Source organism: Trachinotus anak, unplaced genomic scaffold (assembly GCF_046630095.1).
Source record: "Trachinotus anak isolate AG129_WGS33_773 ecotype Australia unplaced genomic scaffold, CSIRO_AGI_Tana_v1 ptg000021l, whole genome shotgun sequence".
In the NCBI taxonomy this organism is placed as follows: domain Eukaryota; kingdom Metazoa; phylum Chordata; class Actinopteri; order Carangiformes; family Carangidae; genus Trachinotus; species Trachinotus anak.
In genome coordinates, this window is record NW_027273872.1 from 2,856,811 (window position 1) to 2,881,122 (window position 24,312).

General features: G+C 40.7%; 3 protein-coding genes and 1 non-coding gene across 5 annotated transcripts in view; 2 read left to right on the forward strand and 2 right to left on the reverse strand.

The window, feature by feature from the left end:
* Positions 1 to 48: 48 nt before the first annotated feature.
* Positions 49 to 6,662, forward strand: nox1 (NADPH oxidase 1). Its single transcript, XM_071458504.1, has 13 exons — positions 49 to 199; positions 365 to 460; positions 1,108 to 1,218; positions 1,720 to 1,804; positions 2,588 to 2,733; positions 3,123 to 3,316; positions 3,406 to 3,532; positions 3,636 to 3,728; positions 3,819 to 4,060; positions 5,192 to 5,354; positions 5,582 to 5,728; positions 5,839 to 5,963; positions 6,233 to 6,662. Exons 1-13 carry the CDS (start codon positions 155 to 157, stop codon positions 6,357 to 6,359), a joined length of 1,701 nt encoding a protein of 566 aa, XP_071314605.1. The 5' UTR covers positions 49 to 154; the 3' UTR covers positions 6,360 to 6,662.
* A 768-nt stretch (positions 6,663 to 7,430) lies between these two features.
* On the reverse strand, positions 7,431 to 18,090 carry cstf2 (cleavage stimulation factor, 3' pre-RNA, subunit 2). The gene is made up of 13 exons (XM_071458505.1): positions 17,937 to 18,090; positions 17,607 to 17,685; positions 16,881 to 17,050; positions 16,635 to 16,771; positions 15,759 to 15,878; positions 15,453 to 15,575; positions 14,391 to 14,502; positions 10,742 to 10,841; positions 9,456 to 9,655; positions 9,152 to 9,276; positions 8,451 to 8,534; positions 7,870 to 8,025; positions 7,431 to 7,725 (listed from the first exon to the last, which is right to left on the reverse strand). The coding sequence occupies exons 1-12, from the start codon at positions 18,037 to 18,039 to the stop codon at positions 7,900 to 7,902; spliced, it is 1,479 nt and encodes a 492-aa protein (XP_071314606.1). The 5' UTR covers positions 18,040 to 18,090; the 3' UTR covers positions 7,431 to 7,725; positions 7,870 to 7,899.
* Positions 18,091 to 18,099: 9 nt separating this feature from the next.
* bcorl1 (BCL6 corepressor-like 1) overlaps positions 18,100 to 24,312 on the forward strand; it is a 30,608-nt gene continuing 24,395 nt past the window's right edge. Inside the window, exon 1 of one of the 2 annotated variants that reach the window (XM_071458481.1) lies at positions 18,100 to 18,397. The gene's annotated coding sequence lies outside the window, so the exon portion shown is untranslated. The remainder of the gene's footprint in view (positions 18,398 to 24,312) is intronic. The other variant, XM_071458475.1, reaches the window with a different exon arrangement.
* On the reverse strand, positions 21,275 to 21,347 carry trnav-uac (transfer RNA valine (anticodon UAC)). Its single transcript has one exon. It is a non-coding gene; the product is annotated as a tRNA-Val (tRNA).

The window sequence follows — 24,312 nt, forward strand, 5'->3', positions numbered from 1 at the left end:
CATCAGCTCCATGGCGGAAACGTATCCTCTAAACTCCCTCGACAACGTGACTCCAGCGGCGCAGGAGGGCGGGGTCCTACAGGTATATAATAAAACAGTACAGGTGGGCTGAAGATGCAGGGGAGCTGCTGTGAGTAAAGACAACGCGTTCAACATGGGGAACTGGATAATCAACAATGGACTTACAGCCTTCATCCTGGTGAGTTTACACCGCAGGAGTTTCGTGAGAATAAAGGGGAGAATTTACGCGCAGCTTTTGTGCGTAAAATCCCGAAGAAATCCATGAGTGTCAAGTTTTCCGAGGACTTAAACGCATCTTCCTGTGGAAGTTTGCGGTAATTTTGTGTCGTGGCTGTGTTCGCAGGTGGTGTGGATGGGCATCAACATCTTCCTCTTCGTCTGGTTTTACTTCTTCTACGATCTGGGGCCTCAGTTTTTCTACACGCGTCATCTTTTAGGGGTGAGTGCTTGGTTCATCTCTCTCCCCACCGGTGGAAGAGTTGCTCAGATCTGTCACTGAACTGCAGAAGTGTCTGCACAGAGCTCCTGAAGTGTCTGAAGTTAAAGGACCCTTCTGCAGAAAAGTGGCCCCTGTGACTGAGCTGTAGATGACAATATCAGATTATTTATACTTTATAATAAGAGTAATTCACCAGTTGTAGCAGGTTTCTCTAGTATTTGTTTTTATCTCAGAAACAAAGAAAAAGTCACATCTGTGGACCTTTAACATTTATTGAAATGAAACCACATTGAAACCATCTGTGTTTGGAAGTGTTAACAACTCAGAGACAATTAAAGTCAATTAAAGTAATAACTTGCTGTCAGATAAATATAAAGATGCATTGCTTGAGAGTGTTAGCATACATGTTAATTTGTCCAGGGGAGATTTTTTTAAGAAAAAATGATGATAACAATAACATTAATGACAATAATAATATTAAGAACAATTAAAAAAAATATTACAAAGACCTTAAAAGAAGCGGTGTGTTCAGAATTAAATACATGAATGAGCTTTGGAGCAGCATGACCAGACAGTAAACCAGTGACAGGCTGTTCATGTGAACATGTGAATTAAGTGTGTGTGTGTGTGTGTGTGTGTTGCCTCAGTCTGCCTTGGCCTGGGCCAGAGCTCCCGCCGCTGTCCTCAACTTTAACTGCATGCTGATCCTGCTCCCGGTCTGCAGGAACCTGCTGTCTCTGATCCGAGGCTCCCTCATGGTAACGTTACTGTCCTCACATGTCACAGCAGGGCGAGGTGAACTCATTACTCCTCATTATGTTTTTATAGATGAAAATTTTCACGCTGATGCAAAACTAGTTCAGCTGTTGCACATCAAGGAAACATCTCTGGAATAATTTCACGCCCTCCTGTTTTCTGCATCATGTGAGGCTCATTTTAAAAGTTAACAAATGTTTTATTAACGTTCTTGTTTGTTTGTGCAGTTTTCTGCTTAACTAAGTTTGTTTTGCTTTTCTGCTTCTCTGCATGAAAGCTGCTGTAACACTTACAAATAAGGTTATTTTTGATGTTAGCTAAGGATTTCGCAGTAGTTATAATACTTCCTCAGTCTGAGACAGATTTTGTAAAATGGCTTTTTAAGCACTGTTGTGCTGACCTTGTGTTACATTAGAAAACAAAGAAGAGCGTCACCTCGGTATCTGACACTGGTTTGGTGGGTTTCTGCTTTGTCCACTTCCTTCTCTCCTTTTTCTTTTCAGTGTTGTGGAAGAACAATGAGGAAACAACTGGACAAAAACCTGAGTTTTCACAAGCTGGTGGCGTACATGATCGCACTGATGACAGGTGAGACGCTGCGTGCACTGCAGCGCTCGGATTTCAACAAAAGGTCACGGTTTACCTGTCGTCTGCAGCCTCACAGAACAATGTCTGTATCTGGTTTATCCGTCTCATTTGTGTGCTTCTTATCACAGTTGTACTTTTGAGGCAATATGGCATTAAATATTTGTCCCCAGTGATAAAGAAAAAAAAGAGGGAGGGACAAATGAAACAAATGCAACAATGCACAAGTCACCTGAACAGATTTTGAGGCTTTGTGCTTCATTTTTCCTCTGGTGCACTTTCGACCCTGTGCAAACTTCACCTGGAGCTTATCAGTGGTTTCCATATAATTAACTCAGGGGTGACACAGGATAGTAAAAAAAAAAAAGTTTCCAGTCCGTCATGATGAAAATGAAATTATTACAAATGGGAAAAAAATTAACTTTACACCAAAACAAATGTTTGCTCTTTTCAAATGTGACACAGGCTTTAACTATCTTTCCTCCTCACCCTGCGAACAGACTGACAGAGAAACACACACACAAGTCGACAGGTTAAGATGGTTACATGTTGGCGAGAGCAGAGTCCGAAATAAATATTGACTCAAGGTCTTTTTAAAAGTTTCCTCCACATTTCTTTTCAAAGATGAGAGGAAATCTTGACCCTGAGCGCAGCGTCTGCGAACGTTTTAAATCCAACATTTTTAAAACACATTAAAAGATTTTAACTGGTCAAAACACAATTTTACACAGTCGTTAAAACTTGATAAAAGCAGCAGGAACGTGTCTCCTCTTTGTGCTCTGACAGCCGTGCATATGATTGCCCATTTGTTGAACGTGGAGTGGTACAACAACAGCAGACAAGGAGTCTACGACAAACTCAGCATCGCTCTGTCCAACCTGGAGGACACGGACAACACCACCTACCTGAACCCGATCCGCACAACCGACATTGTAAGTCATCAGCTCATTATAATCAAACTATATCAGATAATGTCACAAATATCTGGGATTTGTTTTTGTTTTTTGTTTTTCTTGAAATTTTAAGCTATAACCACAAACTAGACATTTTTATTTAAAACCAGAAATGTCAACTTCATGGTGGTGCTAGATAAAAAGTCAGGAGATCTACAGAGTCAGTCAGATTAGTCCTGTGGGGACCACGAATGTCTGAGGATAAATTTGTGCCAATTCATCCAATAGTTGTTGAGATATTTCAGTCTGGACCAAAGTGGTGGACTGACCTGAGATCCACTAACAGACAAAGACCACATCCTTAAATCTTTCTTCTTCTTCTTCTTCTTCTTCTTCTTCTTCTTCTTCTTCTTCTTCTTGTGTTTCAGGACCCGCAGCAGATTCCAACCTACTTTGTCTTCACCACCATCGCTGGCCTCACAGGTGTCATCATCACTCTGGCCCTCATCCTCATCATCACCTCCTCCATGGAGGTCATCAGACGCAGCTACTTTGAGGTCTTCTGGTACACGCATCACCTCTTCATCATCTTCTTCATTGGTCTCGTCATTCACGGCGTCGGGTAAGGGGAAAAGGGCTTTGTGCTTGTTTCTGTTTAACAGGTTTTTGTTGTTATTGTGAGCTGGTTTTACTCGTGTGTCTCACCTGCAGAGGCATCGTGAGGAGGCAAGTGACGACAGATCCGCCGCACAACTTCACCTTCTGTAAAGACCGCACTGACGACTGGGGACGGATTCCTGAGTGTCCCGTCCCTCAGTTTAAAGGAGGGCCCGCACAGGTTTGTCTTTTTCATCCTCAGATAATTACAACAGTAAGTCCAGCGAAAGCTTCATCGGTGAATTGTCAGTAATTTCCTCACGCCTTTCCCTGCTTCTATTTAGACCTGGTATTGGGTGATTGGTCCAATGATCCTGTATGTCTGTGAACGGCTGGTGCGCTTCATTCGTTACATGCAGAGAGTCACATACAGGAAGGTACGTGTGATTTCGTAATCCACCCTCTGGCTTCTGGGTCGCTCTGTAGGCGAAGTCACGGTCACTAAATCTGTCCGCTTCCCTTTCTAGATCGTGATGCGGCCGTCCAAAGTGCTGGAGCTGCAGCTGATGAAGAAAGGTTTCAAGATGGAGGTGGGTCAGTACGTCTTCCTCAACTGCCCGGCCATCTCTCAGCTGGAGTGGCACCCGTTCACCATGACCTCCGCTCCCGAGGAGGACTTCCTCAGCGTCCACATCCGCTCGGCCGGGGACTGGACCGACAAACTCATCGACATCATGCAGAAGCTGCCGGAGGGAGCTCAGGGACCAAAGTAAGTGCTTCCCTTTTTTTTAAAAGAAATATCTGCAGGCACTGTGGTTGGAAATCAACTTTCTTTAGAGGCAGTTTGGTCCTTTTGTGCAGTTTTTAAGAGAAGTTGATTTGCAACAAAAAGAATCTGTTTGGTTGATTTGAAACTGTCAACAAATGTCTGCAGGGCTCCACTAGCAGACAGCATTCAACAAATAAAGCCAATAAAGTTAAGAGTATCAGTAATCATTTTAAAGCACAGGGGGCATTTTGTTTCTGTCTTGTTATATTATGACTACCCTTAAACACACACATAAACAGAATACTAGAGAACACACGTGGAGGAAACCTACAAAACAAAAACCAACGAAATTGAAACATTTGTCATCAGTGGATTAAACTGTTTGCTCTTTTTGACACTTTTTGAACTATGTTCCAGTGTTTTCTGACATGTAGTCACTAACCAACATTACACTCAGGACTACTGAAGTCAAAAATAAATCCACGCTGCCCCACTTAAAAAGCAGCAAAACAAAGGACCAGATCTGATTCCCTGCGGCTGTCTGACCTGTGTAACTGTGAAGGCTTTAAACTGTTTCATCTACAACCCGTCTGGATTAGGACAGTTATTTTAGGGTGTGTGTATAACGATCCACAAAACCACTGTGGTAGATCAGAAAACAGGCAATGTTAACGTAAAACCAGTGTTTCAAATGTCGACCACATGAGGTGACAGTTGGCAGATGAAGAGGAGATATTCAAATTTCCATTTTTCCCTGTGTACTTAAAGGACTTCTCACCTGTGTTGATTTAAAGGCTGAGAATGAAAGTACATGGTTGAAAGCTCCAGAGAAGCTACTTAATGGACCTTGTGGTTAGATGATTGCATTTGCTTGTGGTTTGTGTCTAAGGAAGGGCTGTGTGAACCACCTCAGGCTAGAAATGTTACCAAACTGCATTCTTGACCCAATAAAAGATAAACAATAATTAAATACATTTTTTTCTCAGCTGCTGTGCTCCGAGGTCAAAACTGAACTTTGAACCTCAGATAAGACAAACAGCAGAACTTGAATCATCTGTTCCCGTAAGACTTTTCATGTTTTTTTATTATTATTTGCTCTGATTGCACAGTTTCTTTATTGTCTGTTCTCAGAATGGGTGTGGATGGGCCCTTTGGCACAGCCAGCGAGGACGTATTCGACTATGAGGTCAGCATGCTGGTTGGTGCCGGCATCGGAGTCACTCCCTTTGCCTCCATCCTCAAATCCATCTGGTACAAGTTCAAAGACTCCAACCCTAAACTGCGCACCAGAAAGGTAACAACCCAAACGCCTCCATTATGTCCCGACCCTGCCTTTGACATTGAAACCAGTATGTCCATTTCACAATGACACACTGCTGCAGTTGATTGATGCCATTGTCTCTGACATACAAACTACAGTTTGTCTTCACAATACACCCAGGACGAGTCATCAGCAGCTTTGCCAACTCTTCTGTGAGAGGAACATTGTTTAACGCTCCTGCATCTGCTTCCTGGTTTCAGATCTACTTCTATTGGCTTTGCCGGGAAACGCACGCCTTTGAGTGGTTCGCCGACCTCCTGCAGGTGCTGGAGAAAGAGATGGAGGAGAGAGGAATGGGGGATTTCCTCACTTACAAGCTGTATCTGACCGGATGGGATCAGAGCACTGTGAGTGTGTGAATCAGTCCTCAAGTCCAGATAAACAGCGTGAGGTCATTTTCCACCTGAACTCAGCTGTGTTTGCTCCTTTTTGTTTTTCCCTCCATATTTCGTCGCAGGCTCAGCACGTGAGGGTTCGCTTTGACCAGGACACAGACGCCGTCACTGGGCTCAAACAGAAAACTAACTATGGCAGACCCATCTGGGACAAGGAGTTTGAACAAGTCCGCAAAGAGAACCCCACGTAAGATAAAAACCTCTTTTTAAAAAGCTCACTGAGCACATTTACTCAAGCTCTGTATTTAAGAACAACACTTTACGTGTGCATTTTTATTTTCTGCTACGTAAAAGTGCACGATTTCTCTCTGAGATGTTGTGGAAGTGTAAAGCAGCAGAAAATGAAAATAGTCAACTACCTCATAATTAGACTTAAGCACAACACTTGAGTAAATCAACTGAAACTACTGTCTACATTAAAACTTTAACCTCTGAAATCTCTTTTTCTTGCTTCAGGTCTGTGGTGGGAACTTTCCTTTGTGGCCCTGAAGCTCTAGCAAAAGTCTTGGAGAAGAAATGTGCCAAATACTCCGACGTGGATCCTCGGAAGACCAAGTTTTACTTCAACAAGGAGAACTTCTGAGCGGAGAAACAGCATGTGGGATTTTTGGAGAGGGAGTTTTTTTCCATTCACTGGGGGTTAACCGTGACAAAGCTACCTGACAACTTGAGACACTAGCTGGGTGTGTTTTGACACACTGTACTGCACACCGATGAAGAGGCACGGCATGTTTCTATTTCTGTACCACTCAGGGACCGACCTTTTTCCATGTTACACCATGATGAAAACATGATCTGTAAGCTCATTGTGTCATTAACTTTCTGATGAAATCTGAGAAATCAGGATCTCGAGGGATTTTGTCGCTGTTGTACAATTGTTTGTTCATCATGTGGAAAACTACCTTTTTTTTTGCACAAAGACAGATTAACGGTTGAATGTGCTGCTTTTAGTTACATATGGTAATTTACACTTGACTGTCGCACCTCAGCTCATCTGCCTGTGATTTTTTTTTTTTTTAATGAATATAAGAAAATAATGAAAACTGCTCATCACATTTTTTTTTTAAATGTCTGTAAACATGTCATGTTTTGTCCAACCCAGAGTCCAGAACCCAAAAGGATTGAGTTGAAAGCAGCAAATCCTCACATTTAAAGCTGGAACCAGTGAATTTCTGGCATTTGTTTTGTTGCAAAAATGACAAATAATTAATGATTAGTTATTTCCTGTCAGTCGACTAATTGTTTTAGCTCTGGACCAGCATATTTTATCTTTCTCAAGCATTTATTTTCCCCTGGAGACAGTTTTTCTATGATCAGATACACTGTAAATACTGTAAATAACCATGTTGTGTTCTATAAATGTTGATTCGTTGCAGGATACAAAAACTAGCTCCACAAAATGTTGTGAAATTGTGAGTGTTGAATAACTTGTCACGTCTCTTTTTTTTCCTCATCTTTTCTGGTCAAGGAAATATCTTTGTTGGAAACAATGATTTATTATAACCTGTTAAACTTGCTGCCATTTCCTCATCAGAATAATAGGACATTTGTACCAGGAGGACTGTAAGTCACGTAGCCTGTGTCCAAACATCCTTAGACTTTCATGTATTCATTCCAAACTCCTTTTGAATAAATGCTGAATAAAAACAGTTCATGACTTTTTATTTTATTTTATTTTTATTGACAAAACAACATCCAGACAAACAGTTTCCAGAGCAATAACATGAAAACAATTGGGTTTGGAGGAAAAGACTGAAACCTCATGACATTTCAGCTCTGTTCAGCATTCTCCTTCATCATCATCATCCTCCTCCTCTCAAAAGTTTTGCACCGTCGGACAATAAGATTAAAAAAAAAAAAAAAAAACTATACAATGATCCAAAGTAAGATGGAGGTGTCTTCACATGTTGAAGCTGAAGGTGACGGGGTTGTGGGTGGAGGGTGGAATCCTGAAATCAAAATATTTTTGTGAAGAAAAATGTATAAACAAGGAAGGAAGACAGAAATTAGCGCCGTTCCATGACGATGCAAGAATGTTTCTTTAACTGAATTTACATGAAGGATGGAAATTTGAGTGAAGAAAGAAACTCCACCTCTGACTGAGGTTTTTCTCAGTCGGACCGTCATGGCGCCCCCCCTGCAGTCTTCTGAATCTGCTCTTTGAGGATGAGGATGCTCTGCCGCTGCTCCGGGGGCAACATGGCGATCTGTTCTGGAGTCAGCTGCAGGACTTGCATGATCAGGGCAGCCTGGAAAAACATGAACAATTGTCAGTGAAATGAGTTTCACAAAATGCAAAAAAACAAAAAACAAAGACAATGAAAGAGTGCTCTGCTGTGGTAACATTTTTTGTTAAGACAAACAATTCCTGCTGCATTTACATAAGACCTGTTGTTTCCCCTCAGGTGATACATACTCAGAATGACAATGCAATCAGTGACTGAGAATGCAAACAGGGATCAGCATTTTGCTCAGAGGCACTTCAACAAGCCTCTGATGGACACAGAAGACACTCTGTCTAACTGCTGCTTAATGACCGAAGCCCATTTAATTTGTGTTATAACGTGTGTGTCTTTGGAAGCAGACATGAAATATTTACATATTATCATTCAGGTTATTCAAAGTGAGTTTTAGTTTGGTTTAATGCAGCAGTGACAGATAAAGTGACACCCACCTTCTCCTGGTCCTGTGTGGAGACCTGGCTCTGCCCTGGACTGAAGCCACCTCCTGAAGGTGGAGCACCAGAAAGACCAGGACCCTGCAGGACACGCACAACGTTTGTCTTCACTGTTTATCAGGAGGGTAATAATTACCCAGTTTGAGCAGATAGCACTGATTTCTTCTGCATCTCTCCGCTCTCAAATCACACAAATGTGACCTTTGCAATGTTTTTTTAATGTCATGTAAAGTTACTATTTATCTAATCAAACAAGGAACAAATAAATCTGGACAATGTGATTCCTCACTAACTCAAACAGAAGAAACACTGAAGTGAAAGTAAGTTAATGATTCATCTGACTGTTTGTTGTCTTCCCAAACTTTCTACACCACAGTGTGATCAAAATGTTCACAAAGAAACAGACTGAATTGATTTTGTGCGTCAAAAAAATTAATTACAGTCTCCAGGCTAAAACCACAGTCACAGAGACGGGATTCATTTAACTGACTATCGACAAGTTAATCTCTATGTTTGTAAGTTGTTCTGTTGTTGTTTTTTTGTTAATAGATCAACCAAACCAAACCAAAACAAAACAAAAAATCTATTTTGGCCATGGTTGGTTTTATAACACAATAGAGAGCTCTTCATGTTGCTACCTGCCAACAGTAAAAAATAAAAAATTAAAATAAAACAAAGACATTGGGTGCAGCCATTACCGGTCTTGCAGGTGGAGGAGCATTTGGGCCCATGCTATGAGGAACGGGGCCTTGCATCGCTCCCGCCATGGGAACCCTCTGCGCCGTCACTGGCCCACGAGCGTCCATCGCCCTCGGGTCACGACCTGCAGAGAGAACAAAAACCAATCCTCGCTGAATACTGAGTGAATCACTGGAGTGTACATTTGAAGTTAAAAATATAAACATTAAGAAACTGACATTTAAATAAACATAAGGAATAACATAGGAAAATAGCCAATATAAAGAAACAGAAACATTTTTGTGTAGAAAAACTGACAAATACCTCTGGTTTCCATCGGAGGCCCCCGTGGCTCCATCATCGGGGGCCCTCTTGGGTCACCCATTATGTTCCGTGGTTCACCCATGGGTGGGCCTCTCATGTCCATTGGAGGGCCTCTCATATCCGGAGGGGGTCCCCCTGCCATTTGACCCATGTGCACAGGTGGAGCTTGGTGGGGGGGTGGAGCTGCCATGTAGCCCCGGCTAAACGTTAAGACACAAAATAAGAACAGATTATAAGGAGTCTCTTCAGCGCCTGCTCTGAGACGGACAGGATACGACAGACACTCGGCCTGTTGAGACCCACTGAACTGTTTATACAGAATAAGAGCAATTATATTTTTATTAAATTCAACTGGCAAAGTCACAGTTACAGTTTTTTTTTTCCATAAAATCAATAATTTTTTATAGTTGGCATTTTTTCAGCAAGAGAATTTCAGAGCTGTATCAAGTTACTGCTGAGGCCAATGGAACATTTCCTTCTCCTGCTGCAGCTTCACAATACAAACACAGCCCAACTGATACAAGGTTTTTGAGGCCAATATTGATTTTAATGTTTGAGATATCAAAAAAGAAGATAATCATTTCTGTTATGTCATGGTTCTATTAAAAACTGTACTGGGCAGAAATAAACTTTTCACCAGTCTATGATGGACATGATTGTTGACCTGAGAACAGGAGTAGCAGAGAGCCAACTTCTCAGAAATATACCAACTCCTTTCCTGAGTAGAAAACACTGGCACCATGAAATCAAATCACAGCTGCAGTTAATGACGAACTTCTTCATTACAACAACCCATTTGTTTGGCTGCACTGTAACAACTTACTTTCTCTCCTGTAGTATTTCCCACAAAACAGCAGCTTGAAGATTGTTTGTCTGACTCCAGAAATCTGGCATCTGTAGTATTAAACCCAACTAGAGCTGCAACTTTTGATTATTTTCATTATTGATTAATCTGCCAATCATTTTCTTAATTAGTCAATCAATCCTCAGATTCATAAAAAAACAGTGAAAAATGCCGATCACAATTTCCTGGAGCACAAGGTGATGTCATTAGATGTCTTGTTTTGTCCAAAATATTCAGTTTAATAGAAATGAAAGGCCAAGATGCAGCTAAGTCTCACGTTTGAACCTGAAACCATCAAATGTTTTGGCCTTTCTGGTTTAAAAATTACTCAAATGACTATTTCAGTAGTTACAGATTAACTCAACTAATGGCTTAAACTCTTCTAAAATCCACACAACCTGTTGTATTACTAAGGTAATATGGTGAGAGGAAGACGACCTACTTGGGGTCTATGACCTCTCCAGTGACAGACAGCAGAGTTCCTCCTCTGGGGTCATTAGGACCATCTCCCAGCAGACCTCTGGGCGGGATTCCACCTGGTCCTGATCGGAGAAAACCACACGTTGTTACATTTTGTTGTTTGTATTCATTGACCAGGAAATGTTTCATGATTAATCCATGAAAATGGGCTGAAATTCCAGGTAAGGGAACCACACACAGATATAAAAGGAGACGAGTGTTTGCCCAGGATGGAAATCTGAGGAAACAACCACGGGTGTCTGGGGTTGATAAAGTACACAACAAAGCACACAGTGTCCGACGCAAACTGCCACAGCCCGATGTCATAACACACAGGGAGACATCAGGAGTGTGATCAGAAACACTAACACGCAGGGAAAAGGGTAGAAAACTTGTGGTTTCTCATCAGTAGGAGTAACAGGTTCAAATCACATGCCTGTCTATAAAAAAACATCTATTCTGACACAGACACAGAAAACCTGACTTCAATATATTTTCCTACTTGTGTCTTGTAACTCTGGTGTAATTTTGCCATAAGAACATCGTGACAGGAGGCATGAAGAGAGAAGATAAAGTACAGTGGGTGTGTCAGTGTTCAGTCTTCTTAATTACACATCTAATCCCACAAATGACTACAGAACCTATAGTGATACTATTCAATGAGTTGGGTACAATACTATTATAAATTTCATTACAACAGATCTGTACATGACAATGATTGACACATATTCATTAACTCAAATCACCTGTCACCTCACCTGTGTCTACAACAAGTCTGGATGTTCAGTCGTGTTAGATAATGCTCCTGCTGTAATGCACCTGAATGCCATTTAGTGAGTCACATAATATTACACTTAAACAAAAGCTAGAATGCAGACTGTCTGAGGTAGTTTTGTGATCATAAACATTAACAAATCGTGAATGACAGGTTCCAGGTAAAGGAAGGGACACGGTATAAGTTCCTGAGTCATAAGGACATTTCTGATTTCCGAGTAGGGTCATAAATGTTTATTTGCACCAGAAATCAGAGATAATGAAGTCAGATTAAATCTAAAAATACGTGTACGATGTCTGTGTCTTCAGATTTAACTGAGCTATGTCTCTGATATTTGACACAAACTGCTACAATGTGGGACTAAAGATTTTTATCCTTCCTCTATGAGCTGTGAGTCACTGCCACTGCTGCTGCAACTGGTGATTGTGTTGATAAGCAAACTCAACAACAACTCACTTCCTGTTGTTTAACAGCACCTGTCCCTTTCACCTCACACAGCATCTCTGACTCACCTCCTCCTCATCTGTCTCCGTTACAGTTTTTACATTCTGTAGGTATAAACCACCCTGACGGTACAAATTATAACAACCTGCCTAAATCTTTTTTTTTTTTTTTTTTTTTTTAAACCAAGCTTAACGACCCAGTTTAGGATCAGAGCCACACCTGCTCAAGCGCTGCAGGCTGACAACAGGAAAATCAACCAGCCAACCGGAGGGGACAATCTGTTGTGCTGAGCTGATGATGCCCTGTGGAGCATTTTCAGCTTCTTTTACAGCATCCCAAGGTGCAACGCCGAGTATCTTAAGTGCTCTTTTGTACTGATGGCCATCAGACCGTAAATTGCAGTCCAACTAGAAGAGAGTGCTGAAGCCAGAAAGTCTGGTCTGTCTCCGCAAACTGGCCTCAAATGAATCTGGATTTTGTTATCTGGACTTGATCAAGCTGTTTGTGCACATGTGACAGGTGTATGTACACAAACTCCTTGTTCTGATACCAACAAAATATTAAAGTCGCACATTAATCACCTCTTTTGTTTGGCGTTTTCTTATTTCAACATCATCTTTGTGCTACACTGCATATCCAGGATCAAAGTACTGTAGCTGCTGATCCAATCCAAAACCTTTTTTCTGGCTCTTTTTTCTTCTCCACTTATCTAATCGCAGAGCTATTGTTTTGTTTTGTTTTTTGTGGCGTTTGCTCAGATTATAAACTGTATCTACTGCTTCAACTCTGTTGTAGATAGTTTTGCTTAAATTTGTTATCTCTTATCCCATTGCTATTATTCTTATCATTATCTGCTGGCCTGATAATGACTGAAAGTGAAATGGCTCATATTTGATTAAATTGCACATGCAGTCTAAAAAAAATGTAGTAAGCTAACGGTATATCCCAGCAATCCCTGCTGTGTATTTGGACAGTGGCCACTCCATAACAGTCATATGACCTGACTGCTGAACGGAGGGAGGACAGTGATACCTTGAGGACGCTCGATAGCAGCTTGCCCAGACGATCCTGTGGGAGAATGCTGCAGGTTTCCTGAGCCAGCATTAAAGTGAAAAGAACAGGAGACACAAGACTCAAGAGAGCAAAGCAACACTCACAGAGAAGTTTGAAGCGTGCTCATGAAATTATTGCACTCACACACTCTCTCACACTCTCTCACACTCTCTCACACACTCTCTCACACTCTCTCACACTCTCTCACACTCTCTCACACACACACACACACACAGAGGGGTAAAGAGAGACTTAATTTCAATCAAACAGACAATGTCATACCAAAGGTTAGGGATTATAAAAGCTGTCTGTTTATGAGTCGATTGATTGTAATGTTCTGCTCAAAAAGCAATTTGATTAACAAGCCTCTGGTGACACCTAGTGATCCTAGTGAGCCATGACGTGTGGCGAAGCTTGGGCAGAAAATGAGGAAAAGGCATCAGCTCTAGGAAGTTCATGTTTTTTTTCCCCCAGTATTTTACTTATATTTCTGGTACTGGATAAACTGCAGTTGTGATTTTGGTTTAAAAAGTGTAATTTTACACCTGTAACTGTTCAAATATCCGAAGAGCATCTTAAATCACTGTATTACCTGCTACTGCTAAAAATGCACGACGCAGCTTTGAACATTAGTGCTTCAAGAGTGATGAAAGGACGGTTGTCTGCACCACGTTCAGAGGGGATGTTACTCTGACTTTTAAATGTAATACAATATTGAAAAATATATTTTGCTGATCTTCTTCAACTGGACAAATTGTTCTGCAAAAATAATTTGCATTGAAAAGATGGACTGTTTCTAAAGCGTAACCTCCAGACAAACACTGTGGGTTAATTATTAATTTTTTTTTTTAAATTGCAGTACCTGTGAACATGTTGATACAGTATATACATATCATTAAATGTCTTAATTTGACTTTATTTACAGACTATCAAATGTTTGCTTTCTTAAAAAAGTCTGAATTTTAAATTGACCAAAATATATGACTTTGCTTTTCTGTTATCGGCAAAACCTGTAGAAATGCTTGTCAAAATATCATTAATCTCAGAAACTTTGGACCTCTCATCAGCAAATAATAAACTTTGTGGCATCTACTGAGCAGATATGACACTTTCAGAAATATACCACAATCCGCTGTAGTAAACATGGACACACAAGATTCTGTAGGTTAAGTAGGTTTCACTGATTTAAAAGTGGACAAAAGATTTGACGGTTTGTGGTCAAGTGGGACTGATGCAGTGAAACACACACACACCTCACACATTAACCATCAACGACCTTAGTAATCAATACTTTGGAACATACATGCTACCACAATCAGTTCAGCTGATGATGCAGGTATTCAAGCAGTTTAATGGTTACCTGGAGGTCCCACCGGTCCTGGTCCTGGGCCCGGCCCAGGCATTGGTCCAGGGACAACACCCATGTTGGGGGGCTGCATCATTTGAGGGGCTCCATTCACATGCATTCCAGGCTGATCATAGTCCAAATTATGAATAAAAAAAACAAGTAATGAAGAAAAAAAAGATAAACAAATGAACACAGACCTTCATCTTGAGTCAGTTTTACAAACAATCTGTTATGAATTCTGAGATGGATCCGAATAAAAAGCACTTTTTGCTCTTTTTTGACTTGTATGTTAAAGCTGAGGTAGGCTGTCATTTTTTATCAATAGGTAAAAATTCCACTATCACCTTATAGAATATTGTAAGTCAAGTGGTCTGAGTGCAAACCAGACGTCTGCACCTCCTCTTGGCTCTGTGATGGAGACTCTAGTCAATCACCGTTCTTTTGAGATACAGAGAGAGGATTCCTATTGGCTGTTCTACAGATGTGTGTCAATATTAGTGAAGCGTTTCAGGGATGGAGAGAGCTTGTCAGTAACAGGCTGCTCGCTTCACTTTCCTGTAATATCTAAATGTGCTGTAGAGGCTGGTTGTGCAGGTACATTTACCATAAAAGCAGCTGATGAGTTGTGATGTTGAATGCTGCAAATAGTTTAGCCCTGTGCCAACTGTGATCGAAGGTTCACAGCTGCGGCTGTGTTGCTTGTGTGTTGCTTGTAATGTGATTACATTTACTTAAGTTGTGAGCTAGATTATGAAAAGTAGACTCAAGAGACAAGACAGACTGTGCATGATGGGATATAAACCAATATATAAACATCTGTTAAGGTATTACACATCTGTCTCATTCAAACTCATGCATGTGTTTCAGTGAGATCTCCAGTCAAACTTTACCTTTGACCAACTGTGTTTCATCAACACAAATTATAACACAACCACACTATAAACATTAGCGTCTCTAATATCTATTTATTACCCACATCAGAGCTGCTCCTTTTCAGGGCCGAGTGCAGGGAAATCTTGTTTAACACAATTTAAATGACCACTTCTTTAGAGAGTGAAAGATTGCTCTTCTTACCACAGGCTGCGGCTGAGACACCGGCACGCTGGGCTGTGCAGGAGGCGGATTGACCGGCGGTCCTCCTCCGCCCTGTCCGCTGGGAACTAGAGGCTGGACTGAAGTCTGACGGTGGAGCATTTTCTGCATATGGAGCACATGGAAAAGCATCTCTCAAAAACTGTTTTGCTTCAGAAGTGCTGACTAACATTCATATCTACTGACAAATGACAAGGTCACAGCCAAGATGAACTCATTACTTTAACCGTGCATCAAATAAAAGTGAGATTTCACTAATCTCTTCATTCTCAATCCGACTTCTCTCACCAAGGCTATCTCAGGGTCAACAATCCGCATGACCACTTGGGCCTGCAGCAGAGCGTAAGCCAGCTGAGGGTTCTGCAGCAGCATGTTCCTCGCCTCCTGGGGACTGTTCTGCACACACAGCTGAAGGGAAGAGAGAAAAATCAAAATTTCATCAAGAACAATCTTGTAATATAATATGGTAGAATCCATGAAAAATCACGACTGGGCAGCACAAAAAAACAAAACTTTGATGCCTTGTTCACAAAAAAAAACACAAAAAAAACACAGCTAATTAAAAATAACAAAGTTGTGTGCTTATACTTCCTGACAGGTTGGACATACCTGCTTTGTTTTTTCCCACCCACATATGACTCAGACACACGTCCATAACCAAAGTGGCTGCATCAGCACAAAACATTAGATGAAGATGTGAAACAATATCTGTGGTGTCAGGATCGGAGCCCAAACACTCACACTCTGATCAGCATATGGAGCCGTCCTTCTGACTCAAGCTTTGGTGCAACAAAACCTTTTTCCAGCAGTGAGAAAAATGTCTGCAGTGTGTGGTTTCATTGAGCTTAATGAAGCAGACTGCCAGCTGTGCAAAGATAAAGCTTCATTGGCAGAGCTGAGAGAGACAGGCTGTACGGCACAGCCTTCCTTAATGAAGGCAAAGGAAGAGCATCTGCATACAGTTGTCAACCTGGAGGTGATTCAAGCTGAGAGAAAGTGGCTAACTTCTCTCTGGAAATGCCAAGTCAATCACTTTAAAAAGTCTATAAGTAAAGGAATAGAAAGGAAAATAGCTCAATTAGTGTAAAAACTATATTATATTTGAAAATGTTCGATGCAAGAAGGAGCCGAAAAGAAAAAATCTGAGGTAGCAAACCAGCCTACCTTCATTTGTTTCATGAGTTCAAACATCTGCTCTGGTGGCAGACTGGCCACGGCTCTGCTGATGGACTCTGGGGCCTCCTCCGGCTGGACACTATCTCCATAAGGAGACTCAATAATGGGGGCTCCTGTTCCCAAACCTGTGAGTGACAGACGTTGTAGGAAACTGTAGCTTTTTGCAGACGTTTTTAACCCAAACAAATACAAAACATTTGACTGAAATAATCAGACGATAGAATAAACACTTACTTTTGAGCTCTTCCTTGTTCTTCTCACTGGCTGCGTTGTCAACACGGAGAGCCCGACCGCTGAACTCTCTGCCGTTCAGGTTCCGCATGGCACTGAGGGCCGTCTCCTGGTCTTGATATTCACAGAAGCCATATCCCTTTGGCTTTCCTGTCTCCCTGTCATATACTAACCTGAAAAACGAGAATACAGAAACGATGATGACAAACTCCACTTGTTGAAAGTCGACTAACACGTGCTGGGAAGTTCCATTAGAAACTCTTATGTGCCTTTAAAACACAAAATCATAGAGTGTACAAGCTTGGTTACGAGGCACGTAGAACAGCTAAGTTGCAAAGCTGAGGTTGTCTGCACATTTTAATTAGTGCAGCAGCAGCAGCACAAATCGCCTCCAAAATTATCACACAGTGGAATCAGCACCTCTTTATCAAAGTTTCAACAAGAACTGAATGTTATAACCTTCATGAGTGTAAAACTTATTACAGGACTGTTGTATTAGATTGTATTAGTTATAGCTAGTTGTACCTTATAGACTTTTAACTGAGTGCATACAGACAGAAACAAAGCTCCACCTAAAATAAGGGATCACATGGTACAAAAAAATAATAATAACCTAATAGTTCTGCTATGTACAGAGAAAATACATCCACAATAAAGCTAATAAAGGACATTTAATACACATTATTATGCAACTTAACTATTAGGTTGGATCTGCACACTTTCACTCACCTGAAGCTGACAACAAGTCCGACCTCAGAAAAGATGTCTTTCAGCTGTTCTTCTGTGGCTTCATACGGAATGTTTCCCACTAAAATAATTATGAGATATAAGCAACGTTAACATGGCCATAAAAGTAAACACAGCTTTTCATTTCAACACTTATTTGCTTGTTTTCCGTGCGGCGTGAAGTTTTGCCCCCTCGTTGCCTAGCTCACAGTAACGCTAGCCCAGCCATCAACGTTAGCAAGCCTGCATTCAGTAGCCGTCAGTTGACACCGTTACTCCGCCTCTAACGGATCAAACGACCTGTACCGGAGAAACTACGATCTACAAACTCACCAAACACCGATCGTAACGAACGGTCAACGGCTGGATCTCTATTCGCGGCGGCAGCGGCGGCTGCAGCAGCCGCGGCAGCAGCGGCAGCAGCTACGTTCGCCATTTTGGGGACAGAATTAAATGCGACACCAGGAAATGAGAATGAGGCACATCCGTTAGTGGGGAAAAGGGCCCATATTCAAATACCAACAGTGCGACCTTTCCTAACATCTTAACGGTGGACACTAACCGCTGTTTAAGTTTTTATTTTTATTAATAATAACCACCAACCATGATACTTGTTGGAAAGCGGGCTGCGCTGAAGAAAAGGGTAAAAGTGGCAAAGTGGTGGGGGAAAATAGATGGCGCTGTTGTCCGCGGTTAGCTTCTTGTTCGCGTTGTGACAAAAATATGAAAAGCTACAAAAGTCAAACTAGTCCCATGCCCCCCATGATCCAGTATAAAGCACAGCGAAAGATTTGGTGAGTATTATTTAGGTGGGATGTGTCTTTAAAATGCTGTTTAGCTAATGTCTTTAACTGAAAATGTAGCCGTTGGGAATGTGAGGGGAGCTGTTATCTGTCAGTTAACACCTGTGAAGTCTGATTAAAGACCAGTCCGGGTCAGAGGTGAGAAAAACACCTTTGTAAATTCATATTAGCAAAAACTGTAGTAGTGAAGTTGTTAAAGTGAAGTATAAGGTGGTTGGAGTGTTGCACCTGGATAATCACACACCTGTACACACAATGTGCTTCATGGATCACATTGGATTAACTTAATTGAAACATTTAGAATATGGTTTACAGTTTCGGGGGAAATTACATATTTTGTCAATTTTTTAAGTGAAAAGAAGTAAATACAACCCCTGCAGCAAACAGACGTTACAAAATGAGTTTTAGTGCTCAGTTACTATTTATTTCACAAACAAATAGTTAATTAGAAACATCTTACTACATTTTTTGTGAATATTGCATCATTGTTTGAGTCTGATATTACACTGGGACACTCCAGCCCTCATAAATGTATAATAACAGTTAATATCAGAACAGTCATGACTTGCCTCACATCCTCTGGACATTTGGTTATGTTTTCAGTGTGTTGATTGTCTATCACTAATGTATATCCAAATGCTTATAGGCTAATTTTATTTGATATAAGTATTTGTCAATAGCTGCTTTGGTCATCTTTTCCTTCTTTTTTTGGGAGGGTGTTGTGGACATGGACGTGATTAGTTCATATTTATGCAGACAAATTACTTGGTTGATAAGTCTACGAACAGAGTTTTGTGCACCAATATAAGCAGGAGGCATGAATATCAATTTGTTATGAGGCTGCGCTCTAGGCAGCATCTCTGATCTTCATTAGTTGCTTCCTCTTCCAGGACCATCGTTTAGTTGGTTGTTTGTCTTTGCCTGAAAAGTGTTTTTTATGACAATTGGCCCTGGGCCATATAACAACCAATATCAGACTGTGATGGTGAAAATATGAAGGGGTATTTTTCTAGTCAATGAACCTTTATTAGTTGATATAAATAATGTATTTAGGTGTAGTTTGTGAGGTTTTGAAGCTTTTTTTCTTGGTTTGTCTTTTTTAAATTCACCAACTACATAAAATATGTAAAACACTTTGTTTTCTAGCATCCGATTTGGTGTTGCTCGGAGATGTAGGAATGGCAGTCACATGGAGAAAGCAAACAACATCAAAAGTTGGCAGTTTTCCCTGTAACGTTGGTGCAGTCCTGATGAATACAATCAGTGGGATAAGGCTAATTATTACCTTTGCCAAGGAGGTTATGTTTTCCCCGTGTCTGTTTATTTGTCCGCGGGATTACGCCAAAAGCACTGAGCCGATTTGCACCAAACTTGGTGGAGGGATGTGGTATGGGCCAGGGAAGAGCGCATTAAATTTTGGTTGCAGATCAGGATCATTTACTATGAATTTGAATTTGAATTTGAATCTGCCTGCACCCTCTGACTGCCCTTCTAGTTAGAGCTGCGACTAACGACTATTGTCATTATCAATTAATCTACTGATTATTTTCTCAATTTATGGAATAAAAGTCTATAAAATGTCAGAAATTGTGAAAAATGTTAGAGTTTACCACAGTCAAGTAGATGTATTCAAATGTATTGTTTTAATTGACCAGTAGTCCAAAACCCAAAGATGCTCAGTATACATCATACATGCATTAAATCCTGTGATTTGAGAGGCTAGAAACAGAAGATTTGGCATTTTTGTTTGAAAAATGACTAAAAGAATTAATTGATTATGAAAGTTGTTGATGAAACAGACTAGTTTTCTGTCAGTTGCCTAATCATTAATCTACTAATCATTGAAGCTCTACTAATTACATGAGAAATGCATGGTATAGCAGCAGACAAAGTACATGAGACAGGTCATAAAATAAAAGGAAAGGAAGGATTAGACATCATTAATTATTGATTAGTTTTACAATTTTATAATTTATAAAGTATATGAAGAGTGTGTTTTTGTGTTATATGCTTATGGACACAATTTTCTGAGTTGGGGAAAGTTATTCGAACAACATTGTACTTATTGTTAAATTAAAGAGCACATTACTGTATGTTACAGCCCACATACCTTATTCTTACCATGTGTGATAAAAATAATTAAAATAATAATCATCAGGTTCCTCATTAAACATTAAACAACAGCCATGTTTAATCCACCTGCTGCCGTATGTTTTATTATTGCATGATTCTATTATGTTGTAGTTTTTCCTCCTTAGATTATAATGGTAACCTTTCACAGCTGTGCATATGACAAAGGTACTTTTTCCTCCAGCGTACCTGTTCTAGGCTGCTGTGCTGGACCAACATGTCAAATTTTCAAAATTATAGTCCCATTGCTCCTCTTGTTCTTATCCAAAATCATCCAACGAAGCACAAGACATGATAATGAATCTCTGTAGTGTGGGTGTTTTATATTGTATTTGCTCCTAAACACAACAATATTTAAGTTAATGAGTGAAACTACAACTACTAATGTTTATTTTACATTACACAGTAAGAAACAAGTATGTGGACTGTGACACAATATGTGGCTGTTTCCTAATTTATATTCTTCAATTACTCTTTGAAAACAATGTTGTTAACATCCAAAACTTCAGTTTTCAGTACCTTGTACTTACCATCTTTCAAACATATTTATGAATTTCTTTTATTTCTCCTCCTCCCTAAAAGGCCCAATTGTTGCGCCCTTATTCCCAACAGTGTCATTTTCCTCGACTTTAACTACATTTCAGAATCAGTACTTTAGGAGCATCTCATTCACGCAATGAAACTACTCCATAAATTGATGAAACCTAACTTGAGGCGTTTTGGGACAGAAAAGGATCCTGGTTCCACTGGGGCTCGAACCCAGGACCTTCTGCGTGTAAAGCAGACGTGATAACCGCTACACTATGGAACCAGCTGAGCTTCACCGCCGCCGGACGTGTTTATAAAGACTCCCGACGGTGCCTGTGGTCGGACCTCAGGCGGTTATGACGTTCGGTTGAGTCTTTGCGGAGATAAAAGCAGGGTACACGGACAGTCCGACCACAGTCGCTGCGCCTTTCTGGGCTTCTCTCTCTGTTTCCTGGCTGCGGGCTGAGGTTTAGCGAAACAAAACATCGGTCAGCTCCAGTCTCCGTCACGAAGTCATCTCGCTGGGACACTAACCAAACGTTACGTCTAAGCCGCTGGGGGTTGGTTCGGTTGCGAGTCGAGCCCAATTCGGACGTTTTACTTTTGTGTCGGGTCTCGTTAGCTAACATCCAACAACAGAGCCGCCGGCTATGGGCTGAAATTATCCGACTTGGACGAGACGCCCGGATCCGTCGTCTCAGCAGTCTGCACAGGAGCTAACGCACTGAGGTGTAAGGGTTTTCGTTTGTAGTTTGATAAGCTCGCTTAGCTTATTCACTTAGCATCCATTTCTAAACTTGCGATTTAACAAAATAAACTTTACACCAGTACTCAGTGTACTGACGAACACTAAGCTGTCATGAAGTTAGATAAGAGCTCATCAGAAATTAAAAGTTAAGAGCAGGACATTAATACATATCATGTGACCTCATATATACAGTAGTTTGCCCACATCCACACTATACTTTTTAATTCCCTTACAACTTACTCACATACACACTGCTTAACAAAAACAGTGACTGTGTACACTGTTATTTAGTCAACCAGTGTTTTGTCTATGTTTAATATTTTACAACTGATACACAGCCCACCTCAGAGGTTTAAACATTACACGTCACTAGTCAGGCAAAATAACTCAACATAACTGAGGTATGATATTCAGTTTCTTAAACATGTGTGGTCTGATGCATCTACAGCTGCAATGTCCTTTCTATAGCAGGTCAGGTGAAATTGTTCTCTGACCTACATGCTGTGCACCAGCCACTTGTCACCTTTTTTAATTCAAGGTCATTAGTCCTACTTGGAATAAAAGCAGTAAACTGGAAAGTCGGCGTAGTTGATCTATTCATAGATTTGCATCTTAAACACTGTCTATCAGTACAGTTTTTATACCAAAGAGTTTCTTGTTCTCGCTTCTCACTGCCTTCAGCATCATTCTTTCATTTTTAGCCATTTTGACTGAATCTCTCAAGCTTCCTTAGGTGTCAGCGAGGAAAGGGCCGTAAGGCTCTGCTGGAAAATGTAGGGATGACAGCTGCATCTGTTTATCATGTGGGGTACAATAGCACACCTTGAGCGGCAGCCAGAGCTTGTATTCTCACTGATCCTGGCTCCAACACAACGGGCCAGAATTAATAGAGAAGGCAGATTCATATGTGGGCAGGATCAAAATTCAAGATGTGTGAGATCTATTGCACAGGCTCTGAATTTAACTGACATGCAATATGTGCATGTGACAGTAAAAATCAATGACCGTTATCTACTGGTGTCCAATATCATATTTGGAATTCAAAATTAACATTTCAAATTAACAGTGATAGCTAGCAAAAAAGTAATATCCATGAAGGGCTGCATATTATTTTCATTAGCAATTAATCTAACAAGTATTTCCTTGCTTGACCAATTAATTATCTGGTCTATAAAATTTCAAGCATTATGGAATATATCCCATCAGAGTTTTATGAAGCCCAATCTGACATCCACAGATGTCAGATCAATGAATCATCTTAAAGGTGCTTCGTGGAGTTTTCTTGTAAACAAATAAAGTTCTGTTTACATTCAGTGTCTCAAAAACACAATATGTGTATCCTTGACATTTAACAAACATGATGAATGCATTTCCTTCCTCATAAAACATTTGCAAAGCTGTTTTTTTTTTTCAATTATATTGAAGTTGTGCATTATTTACAGCTATATTTCCTTGCAGCCTTTTTGTTGTGTTTGTTGGCTCATTGCTAAATTTGTTGGCTTGTTACCTCCCCCAGCTGATATTCAGTGGAAAAGGATGAAAGCCAACAGGATGTTAAGGTTCCCTGCAGTTTTTGACCTCTTCTAGTGCCTTGGATTAGTCTTTTGGGATCCACCCGCAATCCATGTTCCTGCCAGTTGTTAGTTGTTAGTATTCCTCCACAGGTGGTGGCAGAGTTCTGCAAGGGTCCAGTTTTGTAAACCTGCACCCTTCACGTGCCCACAAAGAATGGCATTGAGCTAACCCGTTTCCTGCTATTATGTCTAAATTAGATCTGGGCTTGAACCAGCCCTTTCATATAAGTCCCATGACCTGGCCCATTCCCAATATATTAATTAAACGTGTGGCTCCACAGTCCCTTCAAAACTCATCCAGATTGTAGGTTGTTTTTGCAGGGTTTACATGATGGCTACATGTACTGTCCCAAAACATTGCTCAGTCAGCTCCCACCTGTTCTTGATGTAATGCAAAGTGACACAAAGATATCCAATTTTACAGTAATCATCTGTCCATATATCAAAGGTGACTGGCCTTTACTGTCAGCCAGCTACATTCTCAGTTCTGAGATGATGAATTGAGATAAAGGTTGTGTTGTTGGCATTCACAATGAAAAAAAAAATTGCGGCTAATCCGGCTGGATAAAATTATGCTGGTCTAGATGTTTTTAAAAAACTGTGACTTTATTTTCATTTATGTTTCCTGTTTTATTGTTTTGTGTTCGCATGTTTATTTCACTCGCTGCCCGTGTGAATTAAGTGCATTTTTGTTGGTGACCCATCAGATAGCAGACCCAGCGCAGGACCTGGGTGGCAGTAATGTGCCGAGGAGCGCAGCCATGCACTAGCAAAGGCAGCGAAGAAGAAGGCTGCTTGCAAGTGGATGGATAAACAATGCTAAATTTAAAATACTTTAAAAATCTGCTTTGCAAATGATTTATGAGGAAGGCAATGCATTCAACATGTTTGTTGGACCTCAAGGAATTCACAAAATGCATTTTGAG